At 37.7% G+C, this 18,775-nt stretch overlaps 1 protein-coding gene across 1 annotated transcript in view; it reads right to left on the bottom strand.

The window, feature by feature from the left end:
* Positions 1-18,775, bottom strand: part of LOC133647126 (cohesin subunit SA-1) — a 130,481-nt gene that overhangs the window by 23,453 nt on the left and 88,253 nt on the right. Inside the window, exons 10-18 of the mRNA XM_062043251.1 lie at positions 13,613-13,736; positions 13,445-13,543; positions 13,302-13,381; positions 13,113-13,220; positions 10,043-10,157; positions 7,596-7,713; positions 7,434-7,537; positions 3,574-3,666; positions 3,216-3,509 (exon numbers count right to left, since the gene is read on the bottom strand). Of these exons, the coding sequence (XP_061899235.1) occupies positions 3,216-3,509; positions 3,574-3,666; positions 7,434-7,537; positions 7,596-7,713; positions 10,043-10,157; positions 13,113-13,220; positions 13,302-13,381; positions 13,445-13,543; positions 13,613-13,736 (1,135 nt within the window). The remainder of the gene's footprint in view (positions 1-3,215; positions 3,510-3,573; positions 3,667-7,433; positions 7,538-7,595; positions 7,714-10,042; positions 10,158-13,112; positions 13,221-13,301; positions 13,382-13,444; positions 13,544-13,612; positions 13,737-18,775) is intronic.

Genomic DNA, 18,775 nt, shown 5'->3' with positions numbered 1-18,775 from the left:
TGTGGCGGCTAAAGTGTTGCCGTGGCATTAAGGTGAAACCATGCACTTCACTAATTATTATTTGAAATATGAAATACTGGTATTATATGTGTATACCATACAGTATTGTTAAAAAAAAAGGGGGCCAAAAGTTTGGACACACCTTCTCATTCAATGCGTTTTCTTTATTTTCATGACTATTTCCATTGTAGATTGTCACATCAAAACTATGAATGAACACATGTGGAGTTATGTACAGTGTTTCCCACACATTCATTTATTTGTGGCGGCCCGCCTCGAAAGAATTACGTCCGCCACAAATAAAAAATAAAAAATTTTTAAAAAAAAACTCTGCCTCTGTTTCACTTTATGTTGCTAGTAAATAATATGGTTGTAGTAGTAGGCTAAAGTTAAATTATTTAGTATGCACTAATTAAAGGGGCAGAGCTTTAAGAGACATTTTAGCTTTTATATTTTATAAGATATATTTTTTGTAAGAACCACAATTAATAAATATATTTCAGTGAATAACTTATTGTTCAAATATGTATATAAATATGTACATAAAGTGTTGTAATTATATTGTAAAATGGATGGATGGATGGATGGATGGATGGACATTTAAAACAAAACTGTTATTATTAATTAGTAAGTATACATTTTTTGAGCCTTTTTAGAGAAAATCATATCATTGTAGTAAATTATGCAAATTACTCGATGATGTCATGGTGACCACGTCCATAGCCACGCCCCCACCGCCACAGGTATCTTGGCAGTTTATGGGAAACACTGATGTACTTAACAAAAAAAAAGGTGAAATAGCTGAAAATATGTTGTAGTTTCTTCAAAATAGCCACCCTTGGCGCCGATTACTGCTTTGCACACTTTTGGCATTCTCTCCATGAGCTTCAAGAGGTAGTCACCTGAAAGGGTTTTCACTTCAGAGGTGTGCTAGAAGCTCATGGAGAGAATGCCAAGCGTGTGCAAAGCAGTAATCCGAGCAAAGGGCGGCTATTTTGAAGAAACTAGAACATATTTTCAGTTATTTCACCTTTTTTCTTGTTAAGTACATTAACTCCACATGTGTTCATTCATAGTTTTGATGTGACAATCTACAATGTAAATAGTCATGAAAATAAAGAAAACACATTGAATGAGAAGGTGTGTCCAAACTTTTGGCCTGTACTGTACTGGCACCCTATTTTTTTTAACAACTCCAACAGAACTACATCAGCAGATACAATATACTGTATGGCAGTGGTCTCCAACCACCGGGCCGCACAAGAAATACATTTTTTTTAATTAAATCCACATAAAAAACACAAGATACACTTACAATTAGTGCACCAACCCAAAAAACCTCCCTCCCCCATTTACACTCATTCACACAAAAGAGTTGTTTCTTTCTGTTATTAATATTCTGGTTCCTACATTATATATCAATATATATCAATACAGTCTGCAGGGATACAGTCCGTAAGCACACATGATTGTATTTTTTTATGCCAAAAAAAACAAAACAAAAAAAACTAAACATTACCAGCCTCAGTGATGTAACCAGGGACCTCCCAAATAAATAGAGGAGCACGTGGGCTGTGCCTTAGGGCGTAGTGGGAGATTGTAACTGAGTGTGCAGCCCCAAACGTCTCTCCTCATTAGGGATGATGTTTGATAAGAAATTATCGAGTTCGAGCCTATTATCGAATCCTCTTATCGAACCGATTCCTTATCGATTCTCTTATCGAGTCCAGATAGGTTGTTGTATATGGAAAAAAACACACAATAATTGGTTTAACAAAAGCTCACTTTTATTATATAAGAAAACAATTTAATCTAATGAATAAATAAATATTGACTGTTACCCCCCTAAAAAATAAAATAACTGTTGTTACCCAAAGTATATTAAGTGGGATTTTTCTGAAAAACAAATATTTACAGTAACACAGAAACAAGCTGTCTCTGTGATCACTATAGGTGTATAAATAATAATATAGTGCTAAATAAAATCAGTCCCTTGGGCACAAAACTGAAAATAATACAGCTCTCCAAAAAGTGCACTTCTGCTGCTATTGGAACATAACTGTTTGTTATGATGCTTTGACATTTTTGCACTTTATTTCTTTATTGAAAGAAAATTCTATGAAGAGAAAAGTTGTATGCAAATGTGGTTGCAATGCTAAAAAATGAAAAGTTAAAGCTAAAAAAAGAAATGCACTTTATTGAGTTAACATTATTTCTTTATAGGGGGAAAGATGTTATGAGCTAGGGAATATAACAACTACACTACCCAGCATGCAACGGGAGTGAGGAGCATGCGCGGTAGCCCTGAAAAGTGTCGTTGCATGTCGTCACGTAAGAATGAGGTTATGAGCACGCTGTGAAAGTAAACGTCAAGAACTCAGCCAACACGCCTCGTCTGCATTATTTATAATTAGACAGACAACGCATATACAGTGTGATTTTGTAACGTTTACAAGGAAGGAAAAACAAAAGTTAATAAAAAAGGGAGATGTGTTGTATATATATGTATGTGCTGCGGTTGCTTTAAGAACGTTGCGACAGCTGCCGTAAAGGAGGTGCGTTGCTAGCCTGGTTGCTATGTTTCCGGTTGGTCGTATATGTGTTTGTACCCTGCTCAAATCTCTCAGTAAAGTTATTCATTGGATTATACCTTTTTGTTTTGAACTTTGTTACACCTTGGAGCGCTTTTTCCCGTCCATTTTTTTCCTGCTTTCGCTATCTGCGTCTAAATGACTGAGCTACGTGACGTCATTTCTTGTGATGTCACACGGGGCATTTCTGGTCGGGACGGGATTCGAATAAAGAACCAACTCTTTTTCTTTACTATAGTGGTCCCGATAAACGGGTAATTCCAAAAGGGATTCGAGTCCGAGAACTCGGTTCTTTTCTTATCGAACAACCGGGAAAACCGGTTTCGAGTATCATCCCTACTCCTCATTGAGCCAAATTGAACTCTGTCTCTGCACGATTCCTTGCTTCTTGTCTGTTTAATAGATGTAATCAGTGTTTGAACCTGACAGCATTAGTGTTTTACAAGCTTCTCATCTTATTCTACAGAATAATAAAAAAATTGTGAAAATTTCCAAACTTTCCGCGCTTAACTTCCCGTGGCAAATTTCCGGAAATTTACCGGAAACTTTCCACCCCTTTGCAACCCCACTAGTGATGGCCGACAATGTGGCCGTATCGTATTCACAGCGAGTGACAAGTCCTACCTCCTGCAGCAATTCCTCCACGGAGTGCGCGAAGCGGTCGGTCATCTCGTCGATGAGCTGCGAGCGGGAGATGTCCACGCGGTTCATGATGGTGTACTCCTCCGAGCAGAGGATGCTGTAGGTCTTGCTGCAGGCCTCCAGCACGTCCATCTCGATGTGCTTCTCCACCACGTGGCGGATCTGCTTCAGCAGCGCGTCCAGGTGCTTCTCCATGCGCCCGGCGCTGTACACGTCCAGGTCGAAGAACTGCGGGATCTGCAGGAGGTTGGCCACCTTCTCCGAGTCGGCTTGGTACTGACATGAGGAACGGGGTTGCAGTTCAGTCATAATGAGGTAACGCTTTTAAAAATGAAGGTACCTTGGACAACAGCATGGGCAGAGCCATGATGAAGTGCTCCGTCAGTTTGTTCTTGTCGTCTATCTGGGTCTTCCTCTCCTTGGCCGTAAGTACCTGGACAGAGCAGAGAACACGATACAGTAGGAAGGAGTTTCACGTTCCTCTGGGGGGGTGGACTATCCACGTTAGCCGTCAGACGGCACTAAGGTGTTGAATGTCTTCAAATGTGTTGTGTGGCAATTCCGTGTAACAAAAATGATCAGTTATAATAATTAGGGTTGCAGAGGCGTGGAAAGTTTCCGGAAATTTACCACGGGAAGTTAAGCTCGGGAAGTTTGGAAATATTGACCGTTTTTTGATTATTCAAAGTTGTACACCGTCCATGGCATAGACATCTTATAAGTAGACCATACTTGCCAACCTTGGGACCTCCGATATCGGGAGGTGGGGTGGGGAGTTGTTAAGAGGAGAGTTTATTTACAGCTAGAATTCACCAACTCAAGTATTTCATACATATATATATATATATATATATATATATATATATATATATATATATATATATATATATATATATATATATATATATACATATATATATATATATATATATATATATATATACATATATATATATATATATATATATATATATATATATATATATATATATATATATATATATATATATATATATATATATATGTATGAAATACTTGACTTTCATTATTTTGACCGCTTGTACCCGTGATCTTGTCCTTTCGGTCATAACCCAAAGCTCATGACCATAGGTGAGGATGGGAACGTAGATCGAGCGGCAAATTGAGAGCTTTGCCTTCCGGCTCAGCTCCTTCTTCACCACAACGGATCGATACAGCGTCCGCATTACTGAAGACGCCGCACCGATCCGCCTGTCGATCTCACCATCCACTCTTCCCTCACTCGTGAACAAGACTCCCAGGTACTTGAACTCCTCGACGTGAGGCAGGGTCTCCTCCGCAACCCGGAGATGGCACTCCACCCTTTTCCGGGCGAGAACCATGGACTCGGACTTGGAGGTATGTATGAAATACTTGACTTTCAGTGAATTCTATTAGTATCTGTATTGCTCCATTTGTAGTGTAATAATGCTCATTGTCATTTCTGTATTTTTCGCTAACTGCTTTTTTGCTATCACTTTTACTATCATATTTGTACATGTCCTATTTGCTGATGTTGCTCTATTGTTGTTGTTGTTGTTGTTTTTGTCTCTCCGTCTTATCCCCCTCTTGTCCCCACAATTTCCCCCTCTGTCTTCCTTGATGTATCATGTTGTATGCGTGCATGTGTGATGCATCATGTTGTATGCATGCATGTGTGATGCATCATGTTGTATGCATGCATGTGTGATGCATCATGTTGTATGCATGCATGTGTGATGCATCATGTTGTATGTGTGCATGTGTGATGCATCATGTTGTATGCGTACATGTGTGATGTATCATGTTGTATGCGTGCATGTGTGATGCATCATGTTGTATGCATGCATGTGTGATGTATCATGTTGTATGCGTGCATGTGTGATGTATCATGTTGTATGCGTGCATGTGTGATGCATCATGTTGTATGCATGCATGTGTGATGTATCATGTTGTATGCATGCATGTGTGATGCATCATGTTGTATGCATGCATGTGTGATGTATCATGTTGTATGCGTGCATGTGTGATGCATCATGTTGTATGCGTGCATGTGTGATGCATCATGTTGTATGCATGCATGTGTGATGCATCATGTTGTATGCATGCATGTGTGATGTATCATGTTGTATGCGTGCATGTGTGATGCATCATGTTGTATGCGTGCATGTGTGATGTATCATGTTGTATGCATGCATGTGTGATGTATCATGTTGTATGCATGCATGTGTGATGTATCATGTTGTATGCATGCATGTGTGATGCATCATGTTGTATGCATGCATGTGTGATGCATCATGTTGTATGCATGCATGTGTGATGTATCATGTTGCATGCATGCATGTGTGATGTATCATGTTGTATGCATGCATGTGTGATGCATCATGTTGTATGCGTGCATGTGTGATGTATCATGTTGTATGCATGCATGTGTGATGCATCATGTTGTATGCATGCATGTGTGATGCATCGTGTTGTATGCATGCATGTGTGATGCATCATGTTGTATGCGTGCATGTGTGATGTATCGTGTTGTATGCATGCATGCATGTGTGATGTATCATGTTGTATGCATGCATGTGTGATGTATCATGTTGTATGCATGCATGTGTGATGCATCATGTTGTATGCATGCATGTGTGATGCATCATGTTATATGCGTGCATGTGTGATGCATCATGTTGTATGCATGCATGATGTATCATGTTGTATGCGTGCATGTGTGATGCATCATGTATGCATGCATGTGTGATGCATCATGTTGTATGCGTGCATGTGTGATGTATCATGTTGTATGCGTGCATGTGTGATGTATCATGTTGTATGCGTGCATGTGTGATGCATCATGTTGTATGCATGCATGTGTGATGCATCACGTTGTATGCGTGCATGTGTGATGTATCATGTTGTATGCGTGCATGTGTGATGTATCATGTTGTATGCGTGCATGTGTGATGCATCATGTTGTATGCGTGCATGTGTGATGCATCATGTTGTATGCATGCATGTGTGATGCATCATGTTGTATGCGTGCATGTGTGATGCATCATGTTGTATGCGTGCATGTGTGATGTATCATGTTGTATGCGTGCATGTGTGATGCATCATGTTGTATGCATGCATGTGTGATGTATCATGTTGTATGCATGCATGTGTGATGTATCATGTTGTATGCGTGCATGTGTGATGTATCATGTTGTATGCGTGCATGTGTGATGTATCATGTTGTATGCATGCATGTGTGATGTATCATGTTGTATGCATGCATGTGTGATGTATCATGTTGTATGCGTGCATGTGTGATGTATCATGTTGTATGCGTGCATGTGTGATGCATCATGTTGTATGCATGCATGTGTGATGTATCATGTTGTATGCATGCATGTGTGATGTATCATGTTGTATGCATGCATGTGTGATGTATCATGTTGTATGCGTGCATGTGTGATGTATCATGTTGTATGCATGCATGTGTGATGTATCATGTTGTATGCATGCATGTGTGATGTATCATGTTGTATGCATGCATGTGTGATGTATCATGTTGTATGCATGCATGTGTGATGTATCATGTTGTATGCGTGCATGTGTGATGTATCATGTTGTATGCGTGCATGTGTGATGTATCATGTTGTATGCGTGCATGTGTGATGTATCATGTTGTATGCGTGCATGTGTGATGTATCATGTTGTATGCGTGCATGTGTGATGTATCATGTTGTATGCGTGCATGTATGATGTATCATGTTGTATGCATGCATGTGTGATGTATCATGTTGTATGCGTGCATGTGTGATGTATCATGTTGTATGCGTGCATGTGTGATGTATCATGTTGTATGCGTGCATGTGTGATGTATCATGTTGTATGCGTGCATGTATGATGTATCATGTTGTATGCGTGCATGTGTGATGTATCATGTTGTATGCATGCATGTGTGATGTATCATGTTGTATGCATGCATGTGTGATGTATCATGTTGTATGCGTGCATGTGTGATGTATCATGTTGTATGCGTGCATGTGTGACGTATTCAATTCCAACTTTGACCACAGCGTCAGTTGCTATGCAGAGTGGCGCTTTCCACCATTTTCACAGCACACAGAGGAGGGGGGCTCTTCCTCTCATGCGAGATCCACCCAGGAACCGGGCCGTATGAACCCTTTCCCTACTAATAATGATAGAAAAGAAAAGGCGACGCACCCGCTTGCCGGTGCCTCTGCCGACAGGAGGGTGTGCCTCGGCCGCCTGGCGGATGGTGCACACCATCAGCTCTATCAGGGCGCTCTCCTGGCGGTCTGAAAGCACTGCAGAGAAGCCGATGAATAGAAGAGCTGAGGAAAACAATGACTGTTGTGGTCTTACACTCTTCTCCCTGCACGGGCTCCTCCAGCAGCAGCTCCGTCATACACTCCCAGTCCTTCAGCAGCTCCTGAGAACTTTCCCACAGGGAGTCCACCAAGTAGGCCGCATGCTCGTGGAGCTACACCCACACACACACACACACACACACACACACACACACACACACACACACACACACACACACACACACACACACACACACACACACACACACACACACACACACACACACACACACACACACACACACACACACACACACACAACACTCGTCACGCAACAAAGTGGAGAGGAAAGCATGGACTTTCTTGTGCAGCTCTACACAACATAGTTATTATAACTACCGTATTTTTCGGACTATAAGGCGCACTTAAAAATCCTTACATTTTCTCAAAACTCGACAGTGCGCCTTGTAGGATACTTCTCTTGTTGCCTTATTTGTATTTGACTTTATTACATGTATTTATATTAGAAACACAACATGTGTATATAACAAAGGGTGCAAAGTCTGCAGGCAGTAGGAAACACATGGTTAAGTGTAGGGAGTAAAACTGATGGCAGTCTAAAGTTCAACATTTTTGGAGCTCTTTGTTCAGTGGATCAGATGTTTGATGAAGCTCTGTGTCTATCTACCACCACTACTGTTTTCTGTTTATTTCTTACTGACTGTGGCAGGACACCTGTTTCACTTTATGTTGCTGGTAAATAATATGCTTGTAGTAGTAGGCTAAAGTTACATTATTTAGTATGCACTAATTAAAGGGGCAGAGCTTTGAGATATTTTAGCTTTTAAATTTTATAAGATATATTTTTTGTTAGAACCTCAATTAATAAGTATATATTTCAGTGAATAACTTATTGTTCAAATCTGTATATAAATATGTACATAAAGTGTTGTAATTATATTGTAAAATGGATGGATGGACGTTTAAAACAAAACTGTTATTATTAATTAGTAAGTATAAATTTTGTTGAGCCTTTTTAGAGAAAATCAAATCATTGTAGTAAATTATGCAAATTACTCGATGATGTCATGGTGACCACGCCCATGGCCACGCCCCCACCGCCACAGGTATCTTGGCAGTTTATGGGAAACACTGGTAATGATAAGTGTGACCAGTAGATGGCAGTCACACATAAGAGATACGTGTAGACTGCAATATGATGGCAGTCACACATAAGAGATATGTGTAGACTGCAATATGACGGCAGTCACACATAAGAGATATGTGTAGACTTCAATATGATGGCAGTCACACATAAGAGATACGTGTAGACTGCAATATGACGGCAGTCACACATAAGAGATATGTGTAGACTTCAATATGATGGCAGTCACACATAAGAGATATGTGTAGACTGCAATATGACGGCAGTCACACATAAGAGATATGTGTAGACTGCAATATGATGGCAGTCACACATAAGAGATACGTGTAGACTGCAATATGATGGCAGTCACACATAAGAGATACGTGTAGACTGCAATATAATGGCAGTCACACATAAGAGATATGTGTAGACTGCAATATGATGGCAGTCACACATGAGAGATACGTGTAGACTGCAATATGACGGCAGTCACACATAAGAGATATGTGTAGACTTCAATATGATGGCAGTCACACATAAGAGATACGTGTAGACTGCAATATGACGGCAGTCACACATAAGAGATATGTGTAGACTTCAATATGATGGCAGTCACACATAAGAGATACGTGTAGACTGCAATATGATGGCAGTCACACATAAGAGATACGTGTAGACTGCAATATAATGGCAGTCACACATAAGAGATACGTGTAGACTGCAATATGATGGCAGTCACACATAAGATATACATGTAGACTGCAATATGATGGCAGTCACACATAAGAGATACGTGTAGACTGCAATGTGATGGCAGTCACACATAAGATATACATGTAGACTGCAATATGACGGCAGTCACACATAAGAGATACGTGTAGACTGCAATATGACGGCAGTCACACATAAGAGATACGTGTAGACTGCAATATGACGGCAGTCACACATAAGAGATACGTGTAGACTGGAGAAGACACTGTCCAAGTGGAGGCACGTAAATAAGACTGGCCACAAAACGGCGCATCCTGAAGAGATGGTCAGACAGCGACTTGAAGATGATGAGTAAAACATCATCTATGCAATAATAACTGGGATTTATATAGCGCTTTTCTAAGTACCCAAAGTCGCTTTACATGTTAAAAATGTTGAGCAAAGAAGCACCATTACATGTTACGTAGACCACAAGGAAGTCTTTTACATTTAGAAAAACAATAACTTTAATGCGCCTTATAATCCGAAGAGCCTTTTGTATGAAAATAGACCTGACTAGACCCGCTCATCAGCAGTGCGCCCTATGGTCCGACAAAGAGGGCACCTTAATACCTTTCTGACAGGAGGACAGGGGGAAGGGTTACCTCACTCTCCAGGAAGAAGAGCACCAGCATGCGGATGAGGTTCCCATTGGGGCTGCTCCTCCCTCGCCGCTTGGCCAGGGCCTCCTCCGCCTGCGGGTCATGACGACTGAACAGCCTGGAGGAGACAGACGGCTTACAACAATGCTGTCCAAACAAAAATACTAATCTAAGCATTGGGGGCCATTTTGATTTCTCATTTTTAAATATAATATTACTAGTTCTTAAGTTTATGCTTTTGTTTAATGCCCTTTTTGTCAGAGAAAACTTAGATTTTTTATATGGTAAACACACAAAATCTGCATTATTTCCCAAAAAATTTTTGTCCAAAGTGTAATATTTGATGTGAAGTAATAGGAGCCTCAGATAGGTCAATAATTCATAACAACATTGATTTTGATTCATTATTAATGTTTGAGCAATGACAGTTTTAAAAAAAACCAGCCTGCATGGCAACTTTGTGTTATTAGAGTCAACATTGCTACTTTTTCTTGTTACATTTCACCTGCTTGACCTTTTAATCCACTTTTTTACGTTGAGTATAAAAATGTTCTTGATGTTTTGTATGGCAAAACCGCAATATATGCAATATTTTCCTCAAAAAAATCTGAAGGTGCAATATTTGATATGAAATTAATGGCGCCTTTCAGATCACATATTTGATATTTTGTGAAGAAGAAAACAAATTAAGAGAACTTTGTCAGCGTTCTGTTATAATGACCAAATTTATCATTAAGTATTAGTACCAATATTTGAGCTTTTTTTCATTACATTATCTTTTTGCTCTTTTTTCTGTCATTTTTACAGTTTCTTGTGAGGATTTTATCTCAACTATATTCTGCTACCAACAAAACTCGAGCTGCAGGCCACAAACGGCCCTGGGCTGCACTTTGGACACCCCTGCTTTAGATCCAGCTGCCGATTATAAGTTTATTTAATGTTTTTTGTTTGTTTTATGCCTTTTTTGTCCAAGAAAACTTGTTTTTTAAATGGCAAACGCACTCAATGTGCTATATTTCCCCCCCCCCAAAACTTTAATGTTACTTTGTTGTTTGTTTCATGCCTTTTTGTCCAAGAAAGCTTGTTTTTTAAATGGAAAACATTTCCCCCCCCCCAAAACATTTCAAAGTGGAATATTTGATGTGACGTAAGTGGTGCCTTGAATAGGTATTTAATTCATAACAGTATTGATTTTATATCTCATTTTATTTAATCTTTTATCTCAAAATGTTGACTTTTCATCTCATAAAAGTTCTTACCTTTTTTCAACTTTTTATTTCATAATTTCGTCTTTTTTATGTCATAATCGTGCTTTTTTTTATGTCATAATTTCAAATGATCAATTATGACTTAATATTTAATTATTTTGATGTTTTATCTCATACTTTTGACTTTTAATTTCCTAATTTTGACTTATCGCAAGTTTGACTTTTTATCTCATTGTTTTGGATTTTAATTTCATAATTTAGACATTTTATTTCATGGTCATGATCTTTTGGATTTTTGATCTTTTTTCTTTTCTTTTTTTTACCTTTTATCTCACAATTTTGATTAATTATCAAATAACTATCACTTTTCATCCAATTATTTTGACTTTTTATCCCATATTTTTTACTTTTAATCTCATAAAAGTTCTTTTTTCGACTTTTTATTTCATAATTTCGTCTTTTTTATCTCATAATCATGCTTTTTTATGTCATAATTTCAATTGATCAATTATGACTTAATATTTAAATATTTTGACATTTTATCTCATACTTTCGACTTTTAATTTCCTCATTTTGACTTTTCGCAAGTTTGACTTTTTATCTCATTGTTTTGGATTTTAATTTCATAATTTCGACATTTTATCTCATATTCAAGATTTTTTTATTTTTGATCTCTTTAAAAAAAAAAATGTTTTAACCTTTTATTTCATAATTTCAATTAATTATCAAATAATTTAATTTTTTCATCCAATTATTTTGACTTTTTATCCCATATTTTTGACTTTTCGTCTCATAAAGTTCTTACCTTTTTTCGACTTTTTATTTCATAATTTCGTCTTTTTTATCTCATAATCATGCTTTTTTTATGTCATAATTTCAATTGATCAATTATGACTTATTATTTAATTATTTTGACATTTTATCTCATACTTTTGACTTTTAATTTCCTCATTTTGACTTATCGCAAGTTTGACTTTTTATCTCATTGTTTTGGATTTTAATTTCATAATTTAGACATTTTATTTCATAGTCATGATCTTTTGGATTTTTGATCTTTTTTCTTTTCTTTTTTTTACCTTTTATCTCACAATTTTGATTAATTGTCAAATAATTATCACTTTTCATCCAATTATTTTGACTTTTTATCCCATATTTTTTACTTTTCGTCTCATAAAGTTCTTACCTTTTTTCGACTTTTTATTTCATAATTTCGTCTTTTTTATCTCATAATCATGCTTTTTTTATGTCATAATTTCAATTGATCAATTATGACTTAATATTTAATTATTTTGACATTTTATCTCATACTTTTGACTTTTAATTTCCTAATTTTGACTTATCGCAAGTTTGACTTTTTACCTCGTTTTGGATTTTAATTTCATAATTTAGACATTTTATCTCATATTAACGATTTTTGATATTTTTTCTTTTCTTTTTTTTAACCTTTTATCTCACAATTTCGATTAATTATCAAATAATGATCACTTTTCATCCAATTATTTTGACTTTTTATCCCATATTTTTTGACTTTTCATCTCATAAAAGTTCTTACCTTTTTTCACAGTATTGTGGTTAAAAAGTGCAACATCTTCCTCATTGAATGATGTTAATTATGATCAAGATGAGCGCATGTAAACCTTTATTTGGCTTCTGATTCTGCACTTTGGCTTCTGACACGCTGCAGGAATATATACTTTTATACGTATTTTTACTTTTTTTCAATGAATTATTACTTTCACATCATACCTGTTTCCCTTTTACTCCACTCTTTATTGTTTTGTGTTTTGAAATAGCATTTTGACAATGTGCCACGGGGCTGTTAAAATAATGAGCTGCGGGCCGCACTTTATTCCACACGGACTCACTTTCTGTGCAGGAACTCGCCAGCGGCCACAGCCACGGGCCTGTGAGCAGAGTAGACCAGGTGGTACACGTTCTCACAGTCCTCATTGGACAGAGCGTCCTCACTGCCCCTGCAAACAACACAAGGAGTGTCGTGTTCTATGACGGCTGTGGGAGTGGACCAAATGAAAAGAATAAAAGGATCTACTTACTGTAGGATGAGAGTGACTAGTCGGATGGCCTCTACAGCCACATCGTACTCCTTGTCCAGCGTCATGGAGACAATACGGTCCTGTCATGACAAAGGGACAATAACAATTCCACTCGTCTCTGGCCTGTGTTGTGTTGGCGTCACCTTGAAGCGGTTGGTAAAAAGCTCCAGCTTGGGGAACAAGTCGCGGTTGGTGTACAGGTTCTGCAGCGCTTTCAGGCACTTGAGACGCACCTCGCCTTGCTGAATGCGAGAGTGGTGCAAGTCAAGCCACGGGAAACAACAACGACGGTGTTTTTCTACTGAACTCACCCGGTCGTGTAGCGTCCAGCCGACATACTTCAGGTAGCTGTCGTTTAAGAAGGCGTCGCTGTACATCTTCATCCAGACGCCGATCTCCTCGATGCAGATGGCTCGGATCTCGGCGATGGCATCTCTGGGAGGAAAGGATCAGAAAATGTTGTCATGTACAGTGGTAGGGATGATGTTTGATAAGGAATTATCGAGTTCGAGCCTATTATCGAATCCTCTTATCGAACCGATTCCTTATCGATTCTCTTATCGAGTCCAGATAGGTTGTTGTATATGGAAAAAAACACACAATATTTGGTTTAACAAAAGCTCACTTTTATTATATAAGAAAACAATTTAATCTAAAAAATAAATAAATATTGACTGTTGCCCACCTAAAAAAATAAAAAATAAAAATAAATATTGACTGTTGTTAACCAAAGTATATTAAGTGGGATTTTTCAGAAAAACAAATATATACAGTAACACAAAAACAAGCTGTCTCTGTGATCACTATAGGTGTATAAATAATACTATAGTGTTAAATAAAATCAGTCCCTTGGGCACAAAACTGAAAATAATACAGCTCTCCAAAAAGTGCACTTCTGCTGCTATTGGAACATAACTGTTTGTTATGATGCTTTGACATTTTTGCACTTTATTTCGTTATTGAAAGAAAATTCTATGAAGAGAAAAGTTGTGTGCAAATGTGGTTACAATGCTAAAAAATGAAAAGTTAAAGCTAAAAAAAGAAATACACTTTATTGAGTTAACATTATTTCTTTATAGGGGTGATATTTGCTTATTTTCTGTCTGATAAGATAATTCTTCTCACTAAGCAGATTTTATGTTAGAGTGTTTTACTTTACTTTAATGTTTTGGTCCTAAATGATCTCAGTAAGATATTACAGCTTGTTGCTGAGATTTGATGACCTATATTGAGTAAAACATGCTTTAAACTAGAATATCAACTGTTGCAAAGCTGTGTCATCAACACTCACAAGTATAAAACTGCTTTTTTAAAGTCATCATTTCTTACTTCAAGCATGATAAAAAAAAATCATGATGCCGAGCGCATATCATTATGTCAAGATAATGGCACAAGCATTTACCGTATTTCCCGCACTATAAGGCGCACCGGATTATAAAGCGCACCTTCAATGAATGGCCTATTTTAAAACTTTGTTCATATATAAGGCGCACCGCATTATAAGGCGCATAAAACAGACGCTACAGTAGAGGCTGGGGTTATGTTATGCATCCTGTAGTTGCGAGACCTGTTGTGGCTCAATATTGGTCCATATACTGCATGTAAGTAGGGATGATGTTTGATAAGAAATTATCGAGTTCGAGTCTATTATCGAATCCTCTTATCGAACCGATTCCTTATCGATTCTCTTATGGAGTCCAGATAGGTTGTTGTATATGGAAAAAAACACACAATATTTGGTTTAACAAAAGCTCACTTTTATTATATAAGAAGACAATTTAATCTAAAAAATAAATAAATATTGACTGTTGGCCCCCTAAAAAAATAAAAAAAATAAAATAAATATTGACTGTTGTTACCCAAAGTATATTAAGTGGGATTTTTCAGAAAAACAAATATATACAGTAACACAAAAACAACCTGTCTCTGTGATCACTATAGGTGTATAAATAATAATATAGTGTTAAATAAAATCAGTCCCTTGGGCACAAAACTGGAAATAATACAGCTCTCCAAAAAGTGCACTTCTGCTGCTATTGGAACATAACTGTTTGTTATGATGCTTTGACATGTTTGCACTTTATTTCTTTATTGAAAGAAAATTCTATGAAGAGAAAAGTTGTGTGCAAATGTGGTTACAATGCTAAAAAATGAAAAGTTAAAGCTAAAAAAAGAAATACACTTTATTGAGTTAACATTATTTCTTTATAGGGGGAAAAATGTTATGAGCGAGAGAATATAACAACTACACTACCCAGCATGCAACGGGAGTTACGTGCATGCGCGGTAGCCCCGAAAAGTGTTGCATGTCGCCACGCTGTGAAAGTAAACGTCAAGAACTCAGCCAACACGCCTCGTCTGCATTATTTATAATTTGACAGACAACACATCTACAGTGTGATTTTGTAACGTTTACAAGGAAAGAAAAACAAAAGTTGAAAAAGGGAGATATGTTGTATATATATGTATGTGCTGCGGTTGTTTTAAGAACGTTGCGACAGCTGCCGTAAAGGAGGTGCGTTGCTATGTTTCCGGTTGGTGGTAAAAGTGTTGGTCATGTGTTTGTAGTCTGCTCAAATCTCTCAGTAAAGTTATTCATTGGATTATACCTTTTGTTTTGAACTTTATTACACCTTGGAGCGCTTTTTCCCGTCCATTGTTTTCCTGCTTTCGCTATCTGCGCTTAATGGCTACGTGACGTCAATTCTTGTGATGTCCCACGGAGCATTTCTGGTCGGGACGGGATTCGTTCCGAGGGGTTCGAATAAAGAACCAACTCTTTTTCTTTACTATAGTGGTCTCGATAACGGGTACCGGTTTTTAAAAAGGGATTCGAGTCCGAGGACTCGGTTCTTTTCTTATCGAACATCCGGGAAAACCGGTTTCGAGTATCATCCCTATATATAAGGCGCACCGGATTATAAGGCGCACTGTCACCTTTTGAGAAAATTGGAGGTTTTTAGGTGCGCCTTATAGTGCGGAAAATACGGTACTTAAATTAAGAATATTTTTCAACATATTGAGCAAAAAGGTCTGTTTTTTTTCCACCAAGAAAAGTGCACTTGTTATTAGTGAGAATATACTTATTTGAAGGTATTTTTGGGGTTCGTTGAGGTTAGCTAATTTTACTTGTTTTGTAAAGTCTTGACAAGACGAATTTTCTTGTTCTATTGGCAGATCATTTTGCTTAGTTCAAGTAAAATACCCCTCATTTTTGTATTTTTTCTTCTTGTTTTTGAACACTGACTTTTTGCAGTGCACATACAGCAATGTTAATATTTGCTTACATGTCCCTTGGCAAGTTTACCTGCAATAAGGCGCTTTTGGTAGCCATCCACAAGCTTCTGCTTGACCACTAAATTGCTGCAGTTCAGCTAAATGTGTTGCTTTTCTGACATGGACTTGTTTCTTCAGCATTGTCCACACCTTTAAGTCAGGACTCTGGGAAGGCCGTTCTAAAATCTTCATTCTAGCCTGATTTAGCCCTTCTTTTACCACTTTTGACGTGTCTGACTGTCTGCCCCACAGGATGAATTTGAGGACCAGTCATAGACAATTTAGAGTGAAAAGCAAATGTTACTTTCACTGGCATACAAAACATTCTAACTTGGATTGTTTCCCTGGCTTGGAGACTCTCCCGAAGGACAACTCCTGTCTCTCATGGACACACACCTGTCATACTTGCCAACCTTGAGACCTCCAATATCGGGAGGTGGCGGGGCGTGGCTAAGGGCGTGGTTAAGAGGAGAGTATATTTACAGCTAGAATTCACCAAATCAAGTATTTTTCATATATATATATAATATATATATATATATATATATATATATATATATATATATATATATATATATATATATATATATATATATATATATATATATATATATATATATATATGTATGTATGAAATACTTGACTTTCAGTGAATTCTAGCTATATATATATTTTTTTAATTTTATTTTATTATACATATAAATAAAAGACATACTTGAATTTCAGTGTTCTGCAGGCTATCCAGTAGGTGGCAGTATTGTCCTGTTTAAGAGTGTCACAACATTGCTGTTTACGGCAGACGAACTGCTTTACGGTAGACTAAACGTGACGTGTGTTGTTGTGTGTTGTCACCGCGCTGGGAGGACGTTAATGAAACTGCCTAACAATAAACCCACATAAGAAACCAAGAACTCTCTCTCCTTGTTGTGCACTCTACTCTCTAAAAGCCGTAGATGTCATGACGTCGTTGGGCAGGCAAGCTGCTGGGAAAGCGGACGTGAGAACAGGCTGTCCCGACTCAGGTCCGCATTGAGCTGGAGGGGGCGTGGCCTCCAGCTCCGGCTGAATACCGGGAGTTTGTCGGGAGAAAATCTCTGCCGGGAGGTTGTCGGGAGAGGGCGCTGAATAACGGGATTCTCCCGCTAAAAACGGGAGGGTTGGCAAGTATGACACCTGTTGTTGTTGACTTTGGACTTATCGGCTGCAACAACATCAAGGCCGCGGAACAGAGACACACCGCAGGCTTACACGCACACACATGCATCCACAAAAAAATATACGCCACACACACATGGATGCACAAAAAAATATACGCCACGCACACATACCCCAACCCCCCCATCCAACGCCCTCGACGCAAATCCCATAGGGGTGATGGACGGATGGTCAGCGCCTGAGAGCTGCGGCCTGCCACCATGGCCCCCCCACTCCCTCCCCTCTGTTGCAAGTCTCGAGATGTACGTTGTAATATGTATATGTGCTTTGCTATGGAGGTCTTTTCCCACTCGTATTTTTTTACTCATCCTTCCCCAGCGTTTACCTTTTCCCCATCTTTTACGGGGCGCCTTGTGGCGACCCATCAGCATTGTGTAACCCTGTACACCAGGGGTCACCAACCTTTTTGAAACCAAGAGCTACTTCTTGGGTAGTGATTAATGCAAAGGGCTACCAGTTTGATACACACTTAAATAAATTGCCAGAAATAGCAAATTTGCTCAATTTACCTTTAACTCTATGTTATTATTAATAATTAATGATATTTATCATTGTGGAAACACTGATCATCTTAAATGATTTCTCACATTAAATATATATAGAAACAGATAAATATCAATATGCAACACTTTATTTTTATATTTTCTCTAAGTGCACATTTTTCAAATTGAACATTTTCAAATGATCACTTCTAAGACAGTCTTGTGAAATCACAATATCCCATTTTAACTAGCTAGCCACTAACATTTTTTAACAAATCATGAATTACTTTGCACCATGTTTGTACAAATAATAACTCATGTAAAATAAAATAAAAATTAAAAAAAAATAATTCATGGAACATCATTAGTAATTTTTCCTGATTAAGATTAATTTTAGAATTTTGATGACATGTTTTAAATAGGTTAAAATCCAATCTGCACTTTGTTACAATATATAACAAATTGGACCAAGCTATATTTCTAACAAAGACAAATCATTGT

Source organism: Entelurus aequoreus, linkage group LG03 (genome assembly GCF_033978785.1).
Source record: "Entelurus aequoreus isolate RoL-2023_Sb linkage group LG03, RoL_Eaeq_v1.1, whole genome shotgun sequence".
Classification (NCBI taxonomy): Eukaryota; Metazoa; Chordata; class Actinopteri; order Syngnathiformes; family Syngnathidae; genus Entelurus; species Entelurus aequoreus.
The sequence above is the reverse complement of the archived record's forward strand: the minus strand, read 5'-3'. Positions and strand labels throughout refer to the sequence as shown.